Source organism: Pristis pectinata, chromosome 22 (genome assembly GCF_009764475.1).
Source record: "Pristis pectinata isolate sPriPec2 chromosome 22, sPriPec2.1.pri, whole genome shotgun sequence".
NCBI lineage: Eukaryota > Metazoa > Chordata > Chondrichthyes > Rhinopristiformes > Pristidae > Pristis > Pristis pectinata.
The window spans coordinates 9,189,505-9,210,729 of record NC_067426.1 but is presented as its reverse complement, the minus strand read 5'-3'; the positions used below and the strand labels follow the sequence as shown (position 1 = coordinate 9,210,729).

Genomic DNA, 21,225 nt, shown 5'->3' with positions numbered 1-21,225 from the left:
CTTTTCAAACACACATTTTGTTAATAGAACTTTAATTTTGAATAAATATTAGTTTATGTGAGCTAGACCCCTCAAAGCCACCTGGCACTGACCATAATGATCACTTTGATAAGAGTCTAACCAGCTACCCTTGACATTGAATAGTATTACCATCATTGAGCCTCCCACTAGGTGTATCCTGGGGATCAAAACTGTTCAGGAACTCAACTGGATCAGGCACATGAATACTGTGGATACAAGAGCAAGTCAGAGTGTGGGAATCCTGCTGCAAGTGACTCACTCCTGACACCCCTAGGCCATTTCACCATCTACAAGGCACAAGTCAGGAGCACAATGGAATACCCTCTACTTGCCTCGAGTGCAGTACCAACTCAAGAAGCAATCAGATTGTGGAGAAAATGAGTGTTTAAGGTGGTGTCCCGTCAATCACCTTAAACATTCATTCCCTCCACAACCAGCAAACATTGACTGCAATGGGTACCATCTATAAAATGCACCTCAATCACCAGAAGGGATGAAGTCAGCAGCTGTATGGTATTACCACCACCTGCAGATTATACTCCAGGTTGCACACCACCGAGTCCTTCATCATCCTTGGATCTAAACCCTGGAACTCCTTCCTCAGGTTCCTTTACTAGTAAGACTGTAGTGGCTTAGGAAAGCAGCTCATGACCACCTTTCCAACAGTAATTTGGGATGGCCAATAAATGCTGCCCTTTCCATTGAAATACTGTAAATGAAAATAAAAATTCAGACATATTTTTTCAACCACTTGAAAGTGACCCTGGAAACAGCAGCACTGACAACTTGTATAAATGCAAACTTTTCAAGGATGATAGAAATTTGGAATTCTCTCCTGCAATAGTCTGCCAACAGTTGACCAATTTACATTTCCAAGATTTAGATTACAGGTAGTTCTGCTGTAACATGTATTTCCATAACGTGAATTGGTTATAACGCGATTGATGAATTAGGGAACACTATGTGCATTATGTGGGCCGTGTGATTGCGATTGGGAAAACCTGTGCTTTGAAGGCAACTACAGCCAGTTCTGCAATAACGGGACTTACTATGATGTGAGGTTTCTTAGGAAAGCAACTATCACATTATAGCAGAACTACCTGTACAATTTTTATTGGGTGAGGAAATCACGGGGATGAGGAGAGATTAAGCAGATTAAGCAGATTTGGCCTTAACTCTCCAGTTAAGATGTGGAATTTATGTTTCCCTTTGGCTGGAGTCATAGTCTCAAAATAAGCAGTCAGCCATTCAGAAATGTTAAGAAATGTCTTCACCCAGGTGGTGGTGAATACTTGGAATTTGCTAATCGAGAAGACTGTGGACACTCAGTCCCTGAGTATATTCAATAAAGAGATCGATTGATATTTAGATTTTAAGGGAGTCAAGAAATATGTTGATCATGCAGGAGAGTGGCACTGAGATAAATGTTCAGTCACAATCTTACTGAATGCTGCAGCAGGCATGTGGAACCAAACAGCCTACTCCTGCTTTTGCTCTTATAGAACATAGAACAGTACTCACAGGATGGGCCCATCAGCCCACAATGTTGTGTTGACCTATATAAACCTACCTCACGATCAATCTAGCCCTTTCCTCCCACGCAGCCCATAACCCTCCATTTTTCTTACATCCATGAGTCTTATGTTCTTGAGGAAATATCTCAGACAAAAGGAATTAAAAAGTGGAGATAAAAAAAAGAGAAACAAATTTAATGTTTCAGGTTGAAGACTCTTCATCCAAATGGGCCAATATATACACTGCCACAATTCCTCACCGTTGTAGGCCGTATCTCAAACAACGATGAGTCGGAGTACAGGAAGGAAATAGAAAGCTTAGTGTCATGACAACAACCCTTCACTTAATGTCAACAAAAGAATTGGTCATTGACTTCAGGAAAGGGGGTGGTGTACATGCACCTGTCTACATCAATGGTGCTGAGGTCAAGAGGATTGATAACTTCAAGTTCCTGGGAGTGAACATCACCAATAGCCTGTCCTGGTCAAACCACGTAGATGCCACAGCCAAGAAAGCTCACCAGTGCCTCTACTTCCTCAGAAGGCTAAAGAAATTCGGCATGTCCCCTTTGACACTCACTAACTTTTATTGATGCACCACAGAAAGCATCCTATCTGGATGCATCATGGCTTGGTACGGCAACTGCTCTGCCGAGAACTGCAAGAAACTGCAGAGAGTTGTGGACACAGCCCAGCGCATCACAGAAACCAGCCTCCCCTCCTTGCACTCTGTCTTTACCTCTTACTGCCTTGGTGAAGTGGCCAACATAATCAAAGACCCCCACCCACCCAGGACATTCTCTCTTCTCTCCTATTCCATCAGGTAGAAGATACAGGAGCCTGAGGGCACGTACCACCAGGCTTAAGGACAGCTTCTATCCCACTGTGATAAGACTATTGAATAGTTCCCTTATATGATGAGACGGACTCTGATCTCTGATCTCACGATCTACCTTGTTGTGACCTTGCACCTTATTGCACTGCACTTTCTCTGTAGCTGTGACACTTTACTCTGTACTGTTATTGCTTTTACCTGTACTACCTCAATGCACTCTGTACTAACTCAACGTAACTGCACTGTGTAATGAATTGACCTGTACGATCGGTATGCAAGACAAGTTTTTCACTATACCTCAGTACGTGACAATAATAAACCAATACCATTACCATGCCAGAGGAGCAAAGTTATATAATTTTGCACTGCTGCAGATTTTCTGCACAGAGTTTCAGTGTGAGGAAAGGAATGCCAGGGGATTTGGGACTTTGCCTTAATTAAACCTTGGGAAAGGAGGTGGGGGTTTGGTTTTGTTTCAGCGACATCCTAGAAACTAGGTGGAAACAAGAAGTGGGGGAATGTTTTGTGTATGCTAGTGAGTCCTGGGACTGGTTGGGGATGGGGGCAGGAGACAGAACATGAAGAGCATGGTACCTACTTAGCGAGCATTTTAAAAACTAGCAATGCATTACTCAAGTGCCCAGGGATCAAAAAATGGAAATATTCCTGGGGCTGGAACCAACTGTCAAGGCCATTCAGGAGTGAGGCAGTCACAGAAGGGATCTACACTGCACGGAGTGTTGGCAGTCAACAAGAATGGCGGGGAAACTCCCCTCAGAGGAATACACCAGAGAACACACTGGAAGGAACAGCTCCCAAGGGCATGCTGGTCATCGGAAGATCTGTCCTATGCTATTCAGAATACCATAGACATCTCTGTCTGAGAAGAGGGATAAAGGGAGGGGCTTATTTGAAATAAGGAGGCTGAAAGGAAAGTTAGACAAAACAGAATGATAAAACTTCAATCAAAAAGCAAAAGAATTGCAGCTGGTAGAAATCTGAAATAAAAATAGAATTGTTAGAAATTGTTGTTTTCTGTCCACAGGTCGAGCAGCATCTGTGGAGAGAGAAATAGAGACAACATTTCACATTGTTGGCCTTTCATCAGAATCGAAAACTTCGGATAGGCTCAAAAGTCAAAACTGTGGAAGAAAAGTTAGTATACAGCTGTCTAAGTCGAGTAATATACCTTACTGATGTACAAAGTTACATAGTGTTATTTCCTATTACTGTGCCAAGATAAGTGCTTTGATTCAACTAAGCCAATCAGTGACCCCCCCCCCCCCAACATCCCATTCCCAACGTTTATATTAAGGTAGAGCCCATCCCCAATTCTTGTGCTCACACCAAAATTCTGAAATTCCAGGTAGACTATCCCCCATCAGGACAAGCTTCATGACTGTTTATTTGGTTCACCTTTGGAAAGACTGTAGAAGTACTCAGATAAACCACAAGGTACCTGAATTTACTGATGTTCTTTGACCATGTTCACACTATATTACAATAAACTTTGATTGAAATAAAAACATATCGATTTGCAATAATGCAGAAGAGGATATCTGTAGCAAACCTGAATTTATAAACCCGTATGAACTAAATGAACCCAGGAAATTAAATACAATTGGTGAGTAATGATTTCTTATTGAATAACAGAGACTTAAACTATAATGGATTTCCACAGATTGGTTGACTATGTCCTCATTTCAAATTCACAGACCTACCATTATTTTTCATGCCAGCTTCTTCTGCATTTGTTAACCTATCTATTGGAACCTGCATAGTCTTCCTCACAAGTTCAAATTTGTTGCAATGACCAACATAAAAGGAAACAAAATGTGTGACTGCTTATTCCTTGTAATTTAGTGCAGCAAAGCAGCTTTCAAGTAAACACAATCAGCAGCCATACCATTAGATTCACTTGCTTAAGTACAAACAAAATATTGTTTTGGTTTCTTGGTGTGAACTATTCAAATAATTAGCTTTTGTTCACATGTTGGGAGAACAATAGCTACCTTAAATAATTCTTTCATTTCTGGTTTTCTGAGTGCCTCCTCTGTGACCACATAGTCAGCTCCTATTGCCTTCAGACTGTCTGTCAACTGCTGTACATCTGGTCTGAAAAACATTAAGCAATGAAAAAAATTGTTATGAACTGATGTTTGCAGTTTTGTATGATCATGGCTAGAAGTGTCTTACTGTAGTTCTCACTGACATTGAAATATATTCCATATGTCTCTTTATTTTTACTGATCTCTTTTCTCAATGCTACACAGCACTACACATCATTCTCCTCAGAAAAATACTTATTCTACGGACTATGCACTTGCCAAACATATAGATAACAATTATTTTTTTAAAATATCCTTCAAAAACAGCTTAGCTGTGTATTAAAAAAAAGTTTTTCACAGATTCTTTGTACAGTCTGTATTTTGAACATAGAACAGTACAGCACAGGAATGGACCCTTTGGCCTAGAATGTTGTGCCGAACTAATTAAACTATTAATTATATGCCTAAATAAACTAATCACTTCTGCCTACACCATGTCCAAATCCCTCCATTCTTTGCACATTCATGTGCTATCTAAGAGCCTCTTAAACACCTCTATTGTATGTGCCTCCACTACCACCCCTGGCAGTGCATTCCAGGCACCCACCACTCTCTGTGTAAAGAACTTGCCCCACACATCTCCTTTGAACTTAGCCCCTCTAACCTTAAATATATGCCCTCTAGTATTAGACATTTCGACCCTGGGAAAAAGATACCATTTGTCTATTCTATCAATGTCCCTCATAATCTTATAAACTTTTATCAGGTCTCTCCTCAGCCTCTGCTGCTCAAGAGAAAACAACTCTAGTTTGTCCAACCTCTCCTCATAGCACGTCCTCTAATCCTGGCAGCATCCTGGTAAACCTCTTCTACACCCTCTCCAAACCCTTCACATCCTTCCTATAATGAGATGACCAGAATCGAATGCAATACTCCAGATGCAGCCTAACCAGAGTTTTATAAAGCTGCAACATAATTTCCCAACTCTTGAACTCAATGCCACAACTAATAAAGGCAAGCATACTATACACCTTCCTTACCACCCTATCAACCTGTGCAGCCACATTCAAGGGCATGGACCCCAAAATCCCTCTGTACATCATCACTGTTTAAGGGTCATGCCATTAACAGTGTACTGTCCCTTTATATTTGATCTCTTAATCGATGTATCATGCAGAGTACAGCAAGCCACAATATTGGGCTCACATATCATCATGGCCCAGAATCCACAAAATACCTTGTGGCAGACTTGTAACCTTTGCTTTGTCCACTGACCACTGATATACCTATTGTCCTGCTGGCATTTTTTCACTCTCCTTTCCTGAGGTCACCCGGTACTTTGCTCATTTCCCACTCTTCTTCCATCAGAAGATAATTAAGGCTGTTATTTTGATATTGTTCCACTTATTTAATGGACCAAATAGGTGATACATCAGGCAGGGAGCAGCATGGTCATTTGGGCTACCAATAAACTGATCAAACTTGAAGCAAGCACAGGTATCATTTTAATACAGAAGTCAGTCTTCTGTACTCATTTCCAATCTGGATGAGGAAATTTGTGGGGGAGCATTTTGGGAACTGTGACCATAATTCCCTAATTTTAAGATAGTCATAGATAAAGACAAGATTGGTTCTCTGATGAAAGTGCTAAATTGGGGGGAGGCTAATTATAACAGTAGAAGGCAGGAACTGAAGAAAAGTAAATTGGGAGTGGCTGTTTGAGGGTAAATCCACATCTGACATGCGAAGTCTTTTAAAGAAATGTTGATTATAGAGTTCAGGACCAGCATCTTCCTGTGACGATGAAAGATAAGGATGGCAAGGTTCAGGAAACTTGGATGACAAGAGATACTTTAGGTTTAATCAGAAAGAAAAAAAAACATTTGTAAGGTTTAGGAAGCTGAAATCAGACGAAGCCTTGAAGAATATAAAAGCAGGAAACAAGAAAACAAGAAATTAAACAAGAAATTAGGAAGGCTAAAAGGGGAGCTGAAATGTCCTTGTCAAGTAGAATTATGGAGAACCCCAAGGCATTTTGTACATACTTGGAGTAAGAGGGTAGCTAGGGAAAGGGTAATTACACTAAAGTACAAGGGAGGGAATATATGTGTGGAGCCAGAGGAAAAAGGTGAGGTCCTTAATGTGTACTTCACATCAGTATTCATCAAGGAGGACATGGAGGATAGTAAGATCAGGGAGAGTATGCTAATATTCTCGGGCAGGTTGATATCAAGGAGGTGGTGGTGTTGGCTCTGTGGAAGAACAGTAAATGTGGATAAATCCCTAAGGGCTGATGGGATTTATCCCAGGATAGCAAGGGAGAAGATTGCCTGGGCCTTGACAGAAATATTTAGCCACTGGCAAAGTGCAGGATACTGGAAAATAGTTAATGCTGTTCCTTTGTGTAAGCAAGACAGCAGGGACAAACCAGGAAATTATAGGCCGGTCAGCCTTACATCAGTGGTAGAGAAATTATGGGAGGAGATTCTTAGGGACAGGATTTATTCACATTTGAAAAAGCATGGACTTATTAGGAATAGTCTGCATGGCTTTGTTCAATATGATTTTTTTCAGGAAGTGACAAAGATGATTGATGGGAGTAGGGCAGTGAATGTTGTCTACATCGACAAGGTCCTTCCTGGTAGGCTGATCCAAAAGATTAAATCAAATGGGATCCACGGTGAGTTGGTAAATTGGATGCAAAATTGGCATGGTCATAAAAGACAGAGGGTGATGGTAAAAAGGGTGTTTTTCTGACTGGAGGTCTTTGACCAGTGGTGTTCCACAAGGATTAGTGCGGGGACATCTGCTGTTTGTGATATATATGAATGACTTAGACACAAATGTAGGCAGGTTGATTAGTAAGTTTACAGATGACACGAAAATCGGTGGAGTTGTTGATAGTGAGGAAGGTTGTCAAAGGATACAGCAGGATATATATTGTATGGAAAGCTGGGTGGAGAAATGGCAGATGGAATTTAATCCAGACAAGTGTGAGGTGATGCATTCCACAGTGAGTGCCAAAACTGAAAATTATACCTGATTCTACTTGACATGCAAGGATGATATTAAAAAAAAGGGATAATGTCAAAATGTCCTTCACATGCAGAGGCATAAATACATGAACGGACTTTGGAGGTAGGAGTTAGTAGAGGCAGTCTCTAATGCAGGGATTCCTGCAAAATGACTGAGCTAGGAATGGCCAATACATAAATCAAAATTCAAAGTAGAGAAATGTTTTGGGCTAGCTTGGTGAGAGTAAATTGACCGTTCCTTCTGATTATACTTCATATTTAATTCAATTAATTCAGTTCTTTCATATGTATCACTGTAGACAAAATTTACTGAATACTTACCTATCTCTGATAATATTGATGGTCTTTAATCTCATAGCTTTGGCTATCTGAATTGCTGCTTGGCCCACACCACTGTTAGCAGCATTCTGTATCACAGAATCACCTGTAAAATTGCAGAATGTTTCAGATCTTTATATCAGCTTCAGTAAATGTTTCAAAAAACGCACAATGATCTGATCTGTTGACAACAAACCATTTTAGATTTTAATTGCTAACATGCAATGTAACATATATTCTGTATGCCAGAATCAGGCCAAATATAACCACCATTTGGTCCATTACTGCTATTTAAGATGTCTGTGAAAAAGCCAAATATGATCGGTGTCAAAAATTAGCAATATCAAACATACTATGCTTCTAGAGCTCTTGATCCGATATGAAAAGACCAAAGATTTGACAGTACCATAATTAATTGCACCTTCAGAACTCCTTCCACTAAAACGTCCATTGCCACCATTACTTCCTTATGTTATTTTTAAAGCAAATGGTTTTGGTAATCAGTTGCTAATAGTTTAAAACTGAACAGGGATACATACCAGGCTTCAAAGATTCAAAGTCGTACAGCATTCTGTATGCGGTACATGGGTTGACACTCAAAGTGGCTGCACATAGAAGAGGGATGACATTTGGAACTTTAATAAAAGTATTCATATTGCCCACTGCTTCCATTCTCCACGTTCCTGTTAAAATAACAAACCTCAAAAGTCTCTAAAACAGGATGTGAATAATTTTATTTATTAAAACTAACAATTTAACAGAGAATACATTACCTACATTTGATGCACCAAATAAAATTTCCCACAAATATTCATTCTATTCATGTAATCCATTGCTAATAGAGATTTATTCTTTGGTTACTATTTATGCTCATTGAAAGTGAGCTTTGAAAACATTTGAATATTTTAAGCTAGAGTTTCTATCTAGCATTTTTGGACTGGTATAGTTTATGTGCACAACAAAAAACTGCTGGAGTTCTTCTTCATGATTCTTTACCAAATGGTATGGACATGAAGAGGCCACCTGAGTGGTACATTTTTTTATGATCCTATGGTTAAAAAGCATTTGAGATACTACAGAAACAAAGGAGTGCAAATGCTGGAATCTAAATGAAAAACACTATGATGCTGGAGGAACTCAGCAGGCCAGGCAGCATCCATGGAGAAAAGCAGAGAGTCAACGTTTCAGGCAGGACCCTTCTTCAGGAGGGTCCTGCCCCGAAATGTTGACCTCTTGCTTTTCTCCATGGGTGCTGCCTGGCCTGCTGAGTTCCTCCAGCATCATAGTGTTTTTCATTTGCAATACTAGCCTTTTGTAGGGTGAGGCACTGAATATAAGAGATGGGAGGTCTACTGGAATCATAAAACAATAGCTAGACCACAGTTAGTTTATTATGACAGTTCATTTTGTAAGGGGCATCCTGAGTTTCCAGATGCCTACTACTTTAATTTTTCATTTCACTACTGCTATGACCTCTGTCTTTTGACCCTTACACTAATCCAATGCAAGCTCAAAAAACATCATCTCATCCAGGACTCTGTCCATCCATCATCCATCATCTGTCCAGGACTCAATATGGAATTCAATAACTTTAGATAACCAGCATTTCCAGTTTGTCAGAGCTGGCCTGTTCTAAATTCATCGACCTGTAAGTTTATCTTAACTTTTCTCTTTCCACAGATGCATCTAACTAGCTGAGTATTCGCAAGAATCTTTTTTAGTTCAGATTTCCAGCAACTGCTGTGTATTGCATCTTACAATTCCTGCATTTTTTTTCTCTTTTGAACTCATTTATCTCCCTCTGTTACGAACCAGCAACAAAAGAAACACCCCGAGTCATGATTCAGTGTTAAAAACTGCTTTATTAATAGCTACTTATGATAATAAGAAAAATAAAAGTAAAAATGTTAGAATGTTAGAAGTAAAAATGTTAAACCTTAAACATTAACCCCAAAAACTAAACTCGTAGTGTGTGTGTGGCAAATTCCCAAACTCCAAGTCCAGGAATGGTTCTTAAAGTTCAGTTCAGCAAGCCATAAGGTGAAATGTGATCAAAGGCTTCTTCAACAACCACCGTTGACTGAAGACAAAACGTAGATGTAGAGATAAAATAGAGAGTAATTACGAAATCCAAATGTTCCACGGTGGAACCCAAACGACACCTCAGTCTTTACTCAGCAGTGACCACTCCACTGCATCTTCCTCACCCCGAAAGGCTCTCGAATTGTGGCAATCCACACAAATACTTGTTTCCTTCTACAGGTCAACAACAAAGTGAACTCCACTGCTTTGTTCCGAAGTTATCTGCCACCCCAAAAAGCATCCGAGATGTGGCTGTCCACACAAATACCTGTTTCCCTCCACAGGTTAACGACAAAGTGGACTCCACTGGATTACTCCAAACATCCATACGTGGATTGTAGTGACAGGCACAGTTATTGTTTCTCATCCATTGATAGAGAAACTAGCAGGCTGGTGTCTCTCTCTCTCCTCTGACTGACTCCAACTGACTGCTTCAAAAATGTCATTACGTTCTTTATCTTCTGTTGTCGTAACCACGCCAACACACACACACACACACACACACACACACCACTATGCTCTATCTTAAAGGGACATTCATCAATAGTAACCCAGTCCGTAACACACCTCCCACCTAAAAAGAATTTTTTCTTCAAACAAAAAATTTAACCACGCATACAGTTAGTAATGTGTTAATAGTTATCATTCTACACAATTAAAGAATATCAGATTAGTAAAGATACATGTTTCTCATTTAACATCTGGAAAATCATGGCTGATTGCCTTCCATGTGACCATGCAACATCATGTGTTCATACTCCATTTTATCCATTTTCAAACAAAATTAATTCTCTCACATGTTGACCTTGTTGCAATTGGAACTGGTCCAATTTTGTTTCAAGGTTCTTCGATTCAATGTTGTTTACGAATTTCACTAATTCAATCTGTAGACTGCCATAAGCTTTAACCTTTGAATTTTCAGACACATTAATGTTAACAGAATTGGCCACAGCTGTTTTTTTCACAAAACAAAATGTTCCAATTTGGCAGGCTTTCTGCAGGTTTTTTAACTTTCTGAAGAGTCCAGCAAATTAACCCATTGTTCTCCTGACAATTTTAAAGTTACTTTTTCTCGATGTCCAGACACAAATTCAAATTCTAAGGTTTCCTGCACCAACTGTCTCACTGCAAACAAAAGCAAATGATCTCCGTCATCCCAAACCTCTGGCAATGGTGTAAAACAGTCCACAACCATCTTCAAAAAGGGTTCACCAAAAACAGGAATAGACTTCAAAGGAACCACAAGGGAACTTGAATTCGGTTTCTCTACCATCTCATCACTTGAGAGTGCTTTTTCTCTCAGTTCAGTACTCTCAGGGTCTTTAGTCTGTTCCACTATAAATTATTTTCTGGACAGAGTCAAATCCTTAAATTCAGGCTCAATACAAGGATTTTGATCCTCCAGTGAAGACAGAAAAGTCTCAGACAAGTCATTATAATCTGCCTCCTGTTTAGGGCTGTCACAGGGAACATCAGGCTGCACAGGACTATCGGCCTTGGCTAATTCTTTAGCTTTAGCTCGAGTCGCCGCACAAGATGGGTAAACATCTAGATCATTCTCAGACTCATCAACCCTTGGTTTGGTCGTTAACTGTACCACAAGGACGGTTCTGCAAGGTCATTCCCCAATAACAAAGAAACTCCTTCCGCTGGTAAACTAGGTCATATCCCTATCTCGACAGGTCCTTCTACAAACTCTGACTTTAAAATCACCTTGTGCAAAGGGACAGACAGTGTCACCTGTAACACCTCGCACTAGATTTACCTCACCAGTGTCAGTTTCTTCACCAAAATTTAAAACACTGTCCAGCAAGAGAGATTGGCAAGCCCCAGTATCTCTAAGGATTTTCACTGGCGCCTGGGGTGACCCATCATTCAGTGAAACAAAACCCTCTTATACATAAGAACAGAATTCCTTCCTCACCTCCACCAACTTTTCAGCCTTTACCTCTGGCAAGGACTGATCTTTAACAACATCCCCTAAACCTTTTTGATTTTCGGGTTTAATTACTTGAAAACAAGCATTGGGCACGGCCTCCTTCCTTTTCTTCAAAAGGGCACAATTAGCTATCACATGACCAGGTTTCTTCCAGTAATGACAAGTACACTCAGCAGGTTTCTCCAGCACTGGCTTCCAATTATCCTCAAAACTCTTTTGGAAGATCTTAGTTTGTCCCCATTTGGATTTATGGGTTAAAGCATAATCATCTGCCAACCAAGCAATTTCTTGTAAAGTTGCTACTTCCTTCTCATTTAAATATGTTGTTATTTCAGCTGGGGCACACCTTTAAAAGTCTTCCACTAAAATCAATTCTGTCAATTTATCATAATCCCCAACTACATTTTTAGCCATGCACCATCGTTCAAAACATATTCTCTTTCCATTGGCAAATTCCATGTACGTTTGATCAGCAGACTTCTTCAAGTCTCTAAATTTTTGCCTGTAAGCTTCCGGTACTAATTCGTAAGCCTTCAACACAGCTTGTTATACCTTTGTATAATCAGCTGCATCCTCAACAGACAAAGCAGAATAAGCTTTTTGAGCTCTACCTTTAATCACACTCTGTAACATAAGAGCCCATCCTTCCTTTGGCCAGTCTGAACTCACAGCAACCTTTTCAAAATGTTGAAAATACTGTTCAACCTGATCTTCCTCAAAAGGAGGGACTAATCAAACCTCCCTACTGGCTATAAAACCATCATCAGAATCAGAACTCTTTCGTTTCATTTCTAATTCTATCCCTTTTTGTTCCATCTTCTTCATTTCCATCTGGGCATTTACCTTCCTTTGCTCTGCCTCTAGTTTCCTTTGTTCTGCCTCAGCCTCAAACTGCAGCTGAGTTTGTTCTTGTTCAGCCTCTAACTCTAGTTTCCTTTGCCCCAACTCGAACTTCATTCGCGTTTGTTCTAACTCTATCTTTGCTAACTGCACCTGGCCATCAGGAATCTCTGACTCACTCCCAGGAAACTGTTCTAACTCTTCCTCCTCCAACTCCACTGGTTGAGAAGTCACATCAGAAATCACTGGTTTAATCTCAGGAAACTCAGCTACCTCACTCACCTCAAACACTTCCTTCTCCAAATCATAGTCAACTATCATTCTATGAATAACAGCTTTTTTCATAGACCCCTTTACTGCTTTAAGGTTTAGCCTTGTAGCAATTTTTACCAAATCATCCTTTTTCACCACCTCCAATCCCTCTAGGGTTGGTGACTCCAAAAATGCACCAATATCCATTGCTGCTGGTTTCCACACACACAAGCCAATTAAAAAGAATTTATCAGATTGACCACAATCAGTCATCCACTAAGACCCCAATTTGTTCAAACTCAGACCTCCAGTACCAGTCTTGAGTTCGATTTCAAACCACCCTCGTCAATCTTGGGATCGATCCTGGAGGAGCCCCCAGTTTTGTTACGAACCAGCAAAAAAAAGCAACACCCCAAGTCATGATTCAGTGTTAAAAACTGCTTTATTAATAGCTACTTATGATAATAAGAAAAGTAAAAGTAAAAATGTTAAACCTTAAACATTAACCCCAAAAACTAAACTCATAGTGTGTGTGTGGCAAATTCCCAAACTCCAAGTCCAGGAATAGTTCTTAAGGTTCAGTTCAGCAAGCCATAAGGTGAAACGTGATCAAAGCCTTCTTCAACAACCACTGTTGACTGAAGACAAACGTAGATGTAGAGAGAAAATGGAGAGTAATTACGAAATCCAAATGTCCCACGATGGAACCCAAATGACACCTCAGTGTTTACTCAGCAGTGACCACTCCACTGCATCTTCCTCACCCCGAAAGGCTCTCGAATCGTGGCCGTCCACACAAATACTTGTTTCCTTCTACAGGTCAACAACAAAGTGAACTCCACTGATTTGTTCCAAAGTATCTGCCACCCCGAAAAGCATCCAAGACGTGGCAGTCCACAAAAATACCTGTTTCCCTCTACAGGTTAACGACAAAGTGGTCGCCACCGGATTACTCCAGAAATCCATACATGGATTGTAGTGACAGACACAGTTATTGTTTCTCATCCATCGATAGAGAAACTAGCAGGCTGGTGTCTCTCTCTCTCTCCTCTGACTGACTCAGACTGACTGCTTCATAAACGTCATTACGTTCTTTATCTTCTGTTGTCGTAACCACACCAACACACACACACACACACACACACCACTATGCTCTATCTTAAAGGGACATTCATCAATAGTAACCCAGTCCGTAACACCCTCTATTTGACACTTCTCCAGACAGGTCCTCTGGGTGGTGAGATTTTTTTTCTCACTTCAGTCCTGAATATGCTACCCCTTATTTTGAGACTGCTGACCCCCTGTTCAGGACTCTTCAGTCTGGAGAAAGCTTCCTCATATTCACTCTGTTAAGCCTGAGAATTCTGTATGTTTCAACAGTGTCACCACTCATTCTTCTAAACTCTATCAAAGCCGTTTCCAATCTCCCATCATTTAAAAATTACTCACCAGTCTGCTTTCTTCTACTGAAGTGGATAAGCTCATGTTGTACTCCAAATGCCATGTTGTTTTCTACTCAGTTAACTTTTCTATATCTGCTTGAAGCCTCTTTGCATACTTAGCAATAATCACATTCCTACCTGGTTTCATGTCACCAGCACCCTTAACCAAATCACTGATTTAGATTGGGACAGTTGATTGGGAATCAAGAACCGATTCCTGTGATATCTCACCGGTCACAGCTTGCCAACATCAGATGGACCTACGTATATGTACTCCTTGTTTACTTTGTTAACCAACCCTCAATCCCCATATGTATAGTACCCCTAATTCCATATGCTCTAACCCTGTTGACCAACCTCCTTTGAGAGACCTTATGAAAAGTCTTTTCAAAATACAAATGCATCATATCCACTCTTTAACCCTCATCTAATCTACTCGATATATCTCAAAAGAGCCATGAAAAAAACCTTAATAATAAGCTATATGATATTCAAAAACATGATTGGATCGATATTCAAAAATTATTAAAATTAATCAATTCAGAACAAACAAGAACTAAAACACTTAAAACAAATAAAAAAATTTAACTATGCTTCATTAAGTAAATAAGTTAATACTCACCCTGCTCCCTCGTCACCATTTATCTCAATTCAAATTAATGGAGGAGCTGCTCTTGTGCTGGGGAAGCAGAGGTTCTGAGGTCACATTCCACAACTGGGAAATTGTCACAAGTTCATGGGGAATTCAACTTTGGAACACAATTAGGGAATTGCCAGTGAAATGCAGCTGGCAAGACTGGAACTTGCACAAGAATTAGCATCGATGTGGAGAAAAGAAAACACTGTTCTTCACAGAACTGCCAACATTTAGATTCATAAAGTAATACAGAATGGAAACAGGCCCTTTGGCCCAACTCATCCATGCCGACCAAGATGCCAACATGCCAACTAAGATAGTCCCATTTCCCCACATTTGGCCCGTATCACTCCAAACCTTTCCTATCCATGTACCTGTCCAAGTGTCTTTTAGATGTTGTTATTGAACGTGCCTTAACCACTTCATCTGGCAGCTTGTTCCATATGCACATCACTCTCTGTATGAAGTTGTCCCTCAGGTCCCTTTTAAATCTTTCCCCCTCACCTTAAACCTCTGCCCTCTAGTTTCTGATTCCCTTTCCCTGGGAAAAAGACTGTGCACATTCACTCTACCTATGCCCCTTAGGATTTTATATACCTCTATAAAGGTCACCCCCTCAGTTTCCTATATTCCAAGGAATAAGGTCTTAGCCTGCCCAACATCTCCCCATAACTCAGGTCCTCTAGTGCCAGTAACATTCTCGTAAAACTTCTTTGCTCTCTTTCCAAAATAATGGCATCTTTTCTACAACAAGGTAACCAAAACTGTGCACAATATTCCAGGTGCGGCCTCACCACAGTCTTCTACAACTGCAACATAACATTCCAACTCCTATACTCAGTGCACTGACTGATGAAGGCCTGCATGCCAAATGCCTTCTTCACCAACCTGTCCACCTGTGACACCACTTTCAGGAAACGATGTACTTGTACTCTGAGATCCCTCTGTTCTATGACACTCCCCAGGGCCTGACCATTTACTGTGAAAATCCTACCCTGGTTTGACTTCCACTTTTCTTCACAAGATCCAATTCCAATGGAATGAAATTATGAAGGTACCTCCCACTTCAAACAGTTTCTGTATACAAATACAATTTTTAAAATAACATTATCAGCGACAACAAATCATAAAAATACACATACATATACCTTAATGTATATTTATTAACTGAGTATAAATCATCATGTAAGGTCAAGTAATACAGCATGATGGTTTATAAGTCAAAAGCTATGCTAGATGGAAAGAATATGCTGAAAGAGTATGTTTAAAATTCTGCAGACTGGAAAGGTCAGGGAACTAAGACTGTGGCATTATGTCTGAAGTAGACAAATAACAGGGACAGAGCAAATACATTAAATCTACTAAGAATTTGCTAACAAGCTGCATACAGGTAGTTCTATTATAATGTGACAGTTGTGTTCCTAAGAAATCTCACAACATAGGAAATCACATAATATAAACAATTGCGTCAATGAGAACAAGGCGTTAGGGGCTAGAGAGTTTCAGACTTACAATGACCAAGTTATTTTTCCCCAAAGGATTTTCAAAAATAAGGGTATTTTTAATAGCTAAGTTTATTTTGTTACTGCATGGTAAAAATACGAAAAGGCTATATGTTAAGTTGTTTAATGAAGTGTCCTTGCACAACTGTCAACCTCCAATGGCCTCCCGTGGCAAAATTAGCTAGTTCCCAATCGAAATAGTGTTATAACCAATTCGGCCCAAGTAGTACAAATAATGTTTCCCTAATTCATCAATCACATTATATCCAATTCACATTATGGAATTCACAAGTGACAGTAGAACTACCTGTATGTGAAACAAGCCAATTGGGGCAGTACACCAATTAAGAAGAAAGGAGGGGTTGAAATATCCACAGGACAGTTTCAATGAAGCAAAAAACATTTGTAACAAAATGTGAAACCATTAATGTGAGGGTCTCATGCGAGAGACAGGAAACAGGGATTACAAGGAATAGCTCTACCACAAATGACAAGGCTTATTTACTCAGGAAACTGGCAGCGTGGATATGGAAGGTGTCATGGAACATATAGAGATTAAAAAGGAGGAGGTATTTGATGCTTTACAGCGAATAAAGGTAGATAAATCCCCAGGACCTGACAAGGTATTTCCTCGGACCTTGAGAGAGACTAGTGTAGAAATTGCAGGGGCCCTGGCAAATATATTTAAAGTGTCCTTAGCCACGGGTGCGGTGCCAGAGGACTGGAGGATAGCTCATGTTGTTCCATTGTTTAAGAAAGGCTCGAAGAGTAAACCAGGTAATTACAGGCCAGTGAGTCTGACATCGGTAGTGGGTAAATTATTGGAAGGTGTTGTGACAGCCAAGGGTTGATTAAGGATAGTCAGCATGGCTTTGTGCGTGGTAGATCGTGTTTAACGAATCTTGTGGAGTTTTTTGAGGAGGTCACTAAGAAAGTAAATGAAAGTAAGGCTGTGGATGTTGTCTACATGGATTTTAGTAAGGCCTCTGACAAGGTCCCACATGGGTGATTAGTTCAGAAGGTTCAGTCAATGGGTATCCATAGAAAGGTTGTAAACTGGATTCGAAATTGGCTGAGTGGGAGAAGACAGAGAGTGGTTGTGGATGGTTGTTTCTCAGATTGGAGGCCTGTACTAGTGGTGTGCCTCAGGGATCTGTGTTGACGCCATTGTTGTTTGTTGTATATATCAATGATCTAGAAGATAATGTGGTAAATTGGATTAGTAAGTTTGCGGATGACACGAAGTTTGGAGGTGTAGTGGACAGCGAGGAAGGCTTTCAAAGCTTGCAGAGGGATCTGGACCAAATGGAAAAATGGTCCAGAAAATGGCAGATGGAATTTAATGCAGACAAGTGTGAGGTGTTGCATTTTGGAAGGACAAATCAAGGGAGGACATACACAGTAAATGGTAGGGCACTGAGGAGTGTGGAGGAACAAAGGGATCTGGGAGTTCAGACACATAATTCCCTGAAAGTAGAGTCACAGGTAGACAGGGTTGTAAAAAAGGCTTTTGGCATGCTGGCACTTATAAATCAAAGTATTGAGTATAGGAGTTGGAATGTTTTGGTGAGGTTGTATAAGTCATTGGTGAGACCAAATTTAGAATATTGTGTGAAGTTCTGGTTGCCGAACTACAGGAAGGATGTCAGTAAGATTGAAAGAGTGCAGAGGAGATTTACAAGAATGTTGCCGGGTCTTCAGGAGTTGAATTACAGGCAAAGACTAAGCATGTTAGGACTTTATCCCTTGGAGCAGAGAAGAATGAGGGGAGATATGATAGAGGTTTACAAGATGATGAGGGGCATAGACAGAGTTAATGCAAGTAGGCTCTTTCCACCTAGATTAGGAGAGATAAGTACGAGAGGACATGGCTTTAGGGTGAAAGGGGAAAGGTTTAGTGGGAACATTAGAGGGAATTTCTTCACTCAAAGAGTGGTGGGAGTATGGAATGGGCTGCCATCTGATGTGGTAAATGCGGGCTCGCTCTTAACTTTTAAGAGTAAATTGGATAGATACATGGACGAGAGAGGTCTGGAGGGGTATGGGCTGGGGGCAGGTAAATGGGACTAGCAGAATAATGTTTCGGCACAGACTAGAAGGGCCGAATGGCCTGTTTTCTGTGCTGTAGTTTTCTATGGTTCTAAGACAGCTCAGGAGATTGTTAGTTATTATGTAGGATCAAAAAAAATGTATAAATTGATTGAATCATTGAGGGAGAGCAAGTATGACCAAAAACAAGAAAACCTGCTGTCAACGATACACAATAAGAGGAAGAAACTATATCGCCATCATTCAGAGGGTGAACAACTAAGATTGAGGAAAAGACTGTACCATCATCTTTGTTGGCGTCCTTCTATGTCATAATAAGCAAGCACAACTTCTTTGTACTTGTTGCAAGTTATTTAATAAATCTGTTATCTGTAGCAATTTGCTGTAGTGATGAGCAAGTCTCTTGACTTATATTTAATTAGGAATCTTGAAAGTAAGTAAACCTACAACTACCAGAAATGACAAACTTGCACACTGATAGCTTTATTCAGTTCAGAAGCACAGTTTCAACTGTTACTTCATTAAGTGCATGAAGCTGTTCCATTGACTTTTTAGAACATGGATTTAACTAAAGGGCAAGTATGTCGATCTTCCTGGGATCTTCAACACAATTCAATCTCCTTAGTTAAGATAAATGTTGAAACTCCTGCACTTTATTTTAATGTCAGGGAATTCTCTTGCTGTTTCAGGTAACATTCCTCCTTCAATCAAAGATATAAAGGGAGGGATTTGGATTAGATATGTTACAGCAGGAGTAGGATCAAGCAGAGGTGGTGGAAATAGATTGTATGAAATGGCACAGGTATGCTGTTCATATCTCAAATAGGTGTCCAACATGACAGCAAGGTTGTGAACAGTCTGGCACTGTTTCATCAAATATCGTAAGAATAGCATCCACATTTGCAGATAAAATTTAGCACTACATCAACTATTTTCCTTTGTGCCATTCCAGGTTTCTCCTGGCTATAAGACAACATTCAACCAATAGTCACAGACATCCAATCAGAAAAGCACCCTTCCACCACTATTCTCTCCCTCTTATAACCAAGCCAATTTTGGATCCAATTAGCCAGCTCGCCTTGTGCCTTAACTTTCAAAACTAGCCTGAACCTTGTCAAATGCCTTAATAAAGTCTATGTAGACAACATTTACTGTCTTGCCTTCAGCAATCTCCTCTGTTACCTCCTTAAAAAGCTCAAATTAGTGAGACAGGATTTCCCCCACCCAAAGCCATGCTGAATATCCCTAATCAGTCACTGCCTTTCCAAATGTACACAAATCCCGTTCCTTATAATTTTCTCCACTAATATCCCTACCACCGATGCAAGGCTTACCGGCCAGTAGTTACTTTATTTACCTCTGCTGCCCTTCTTATTATAAAGAAACAACATTGGTTGTACTCCAGTCTTCTGGTACCCTTCCTGCAGCTAACAAAGATGGAAAAATCTCAGTCAAGGCCCCAGCAATCTCCTCCCTTGTTTCCCATTGCATTCTGGAATAGTTCTCATCCAGCCTTAGGGATTTCTCCACCTAATACCTCCATCTTCTTAATATTGACATCCTCCGGAATATCAACATATCCCTCCTTTAACTCACTATTTTCCACATCCTTCTCCTTGGTGAGTAAAATTAGATTTAGTAAAAGTAAATATCGGTACATATCCAAAAGAACTCCCAATTTATGAACTAACATGAAGTATTAAATTAATATCATTGTTGCCACAATCTTTCAATCTACAGGTGACTGAACTACATCACATAGACTCAGAACAGACTGTCAAGACTGACCCAGTGAAGTTAGAGGGTCAAATTCTGTTGCAGAGTATAAACTAGTATATTGTTTTAGTGAGGCTTTCATGCCTTGCCAAGTCGTCTAGCTTGCAAAAATATCAGAAAAAAGTTTGGCACTTCAATCAGAAAGGTGAGATGGGGGGGGGGGGGGGAAGTCCCTTTGGGGTGGATGAGGGATAGCAAGCAAATATATTCCCACCAGATTGCAGTATTACAGAGCTCAAGGACAAATTGTGGTTGGTGCACAAATGGCAGAAATAAATTTCTTCAATGCCATTAGCATTCATTATTAGGCCATAATTCATCATTAGTTGGAATATTAACATGCAGAGGTTTATTGATAGTGCAGAAAAGAGCTCAAAGCAAAATTTTAAATTTAGCATTATTGGGTAAAACAGGATTTATCCTGGAGTCAAAAAACATTTTGAATCTATTCTATTAGCTCAAGGATGCTTTAACTTTTGCACTCAGAGGGCCAATTTCAAGCCATAGGGGAAGAAACTATTGCCAACACTTACATGAGCGTGACCTTCTAGTGTACAGAGGCCCCTGGACATGTGCAGTGACATCAAACATCAAAACTTGTCACAGAAGCAGTTTCTAACTAGAGGGTTGAAGCCTGCTTTAAAGTCAGCTAAAGGGCTCCATCCTACCTGAGCTATTGAGTCCAGATTAATGTCTTCTTTTCCTTTGGCGTTTGCACAGTAGAATATCAGAGGCTGTTCAATTGAGTAACCCAAGAGTGACTGCTGTAATTTAGGCATTAATAACCACTCAACAAATTTCAATGAATTCATTTAACTTAGGGACAGAACTTAACTTTGACGATTCACATTCCTTCACAACCCTTAATGTACTCTAGCATCTAAAGTAAACATTTATTTACAAATTATACTTTTGCATGTGTATACATGCCCTAC

At 40.1% G+C, this 21,225-nt stretch overlaps 1 protein-coding gene across 1 annotated transcript in view; it reads right to left on the bottom strand.

Annotated features, from left to right (window-relative positions):
• Nucleotides 1-21,225, bottom strand: part of mecr (mitochondrial trans-2-enoyl-CoA reductase) — a 56,591-nt gene that overhangs the window by 14,747 nt on the left and 20,619 nt on the right. Inside the window, exons 4-6 of the mRNA XM_052036195.1 lie at nt 8,311-8,454; nt 7,775-7,877; nt 4,383-4,485 (exon numbers count right to left, since the gene is read on the bottom strand). Of these exons, the coding sequence (XP_051892155.1) occupies nt 4,383-4,485; nt 7,775-7,877; nt 8,311-8,454 (350 nt within the window). The remainder of the gene's footprint in view (nt 1-4,382; nt 4,486-7,774; nt 7,878-8,310; nt 8,455-21,225) is intronic.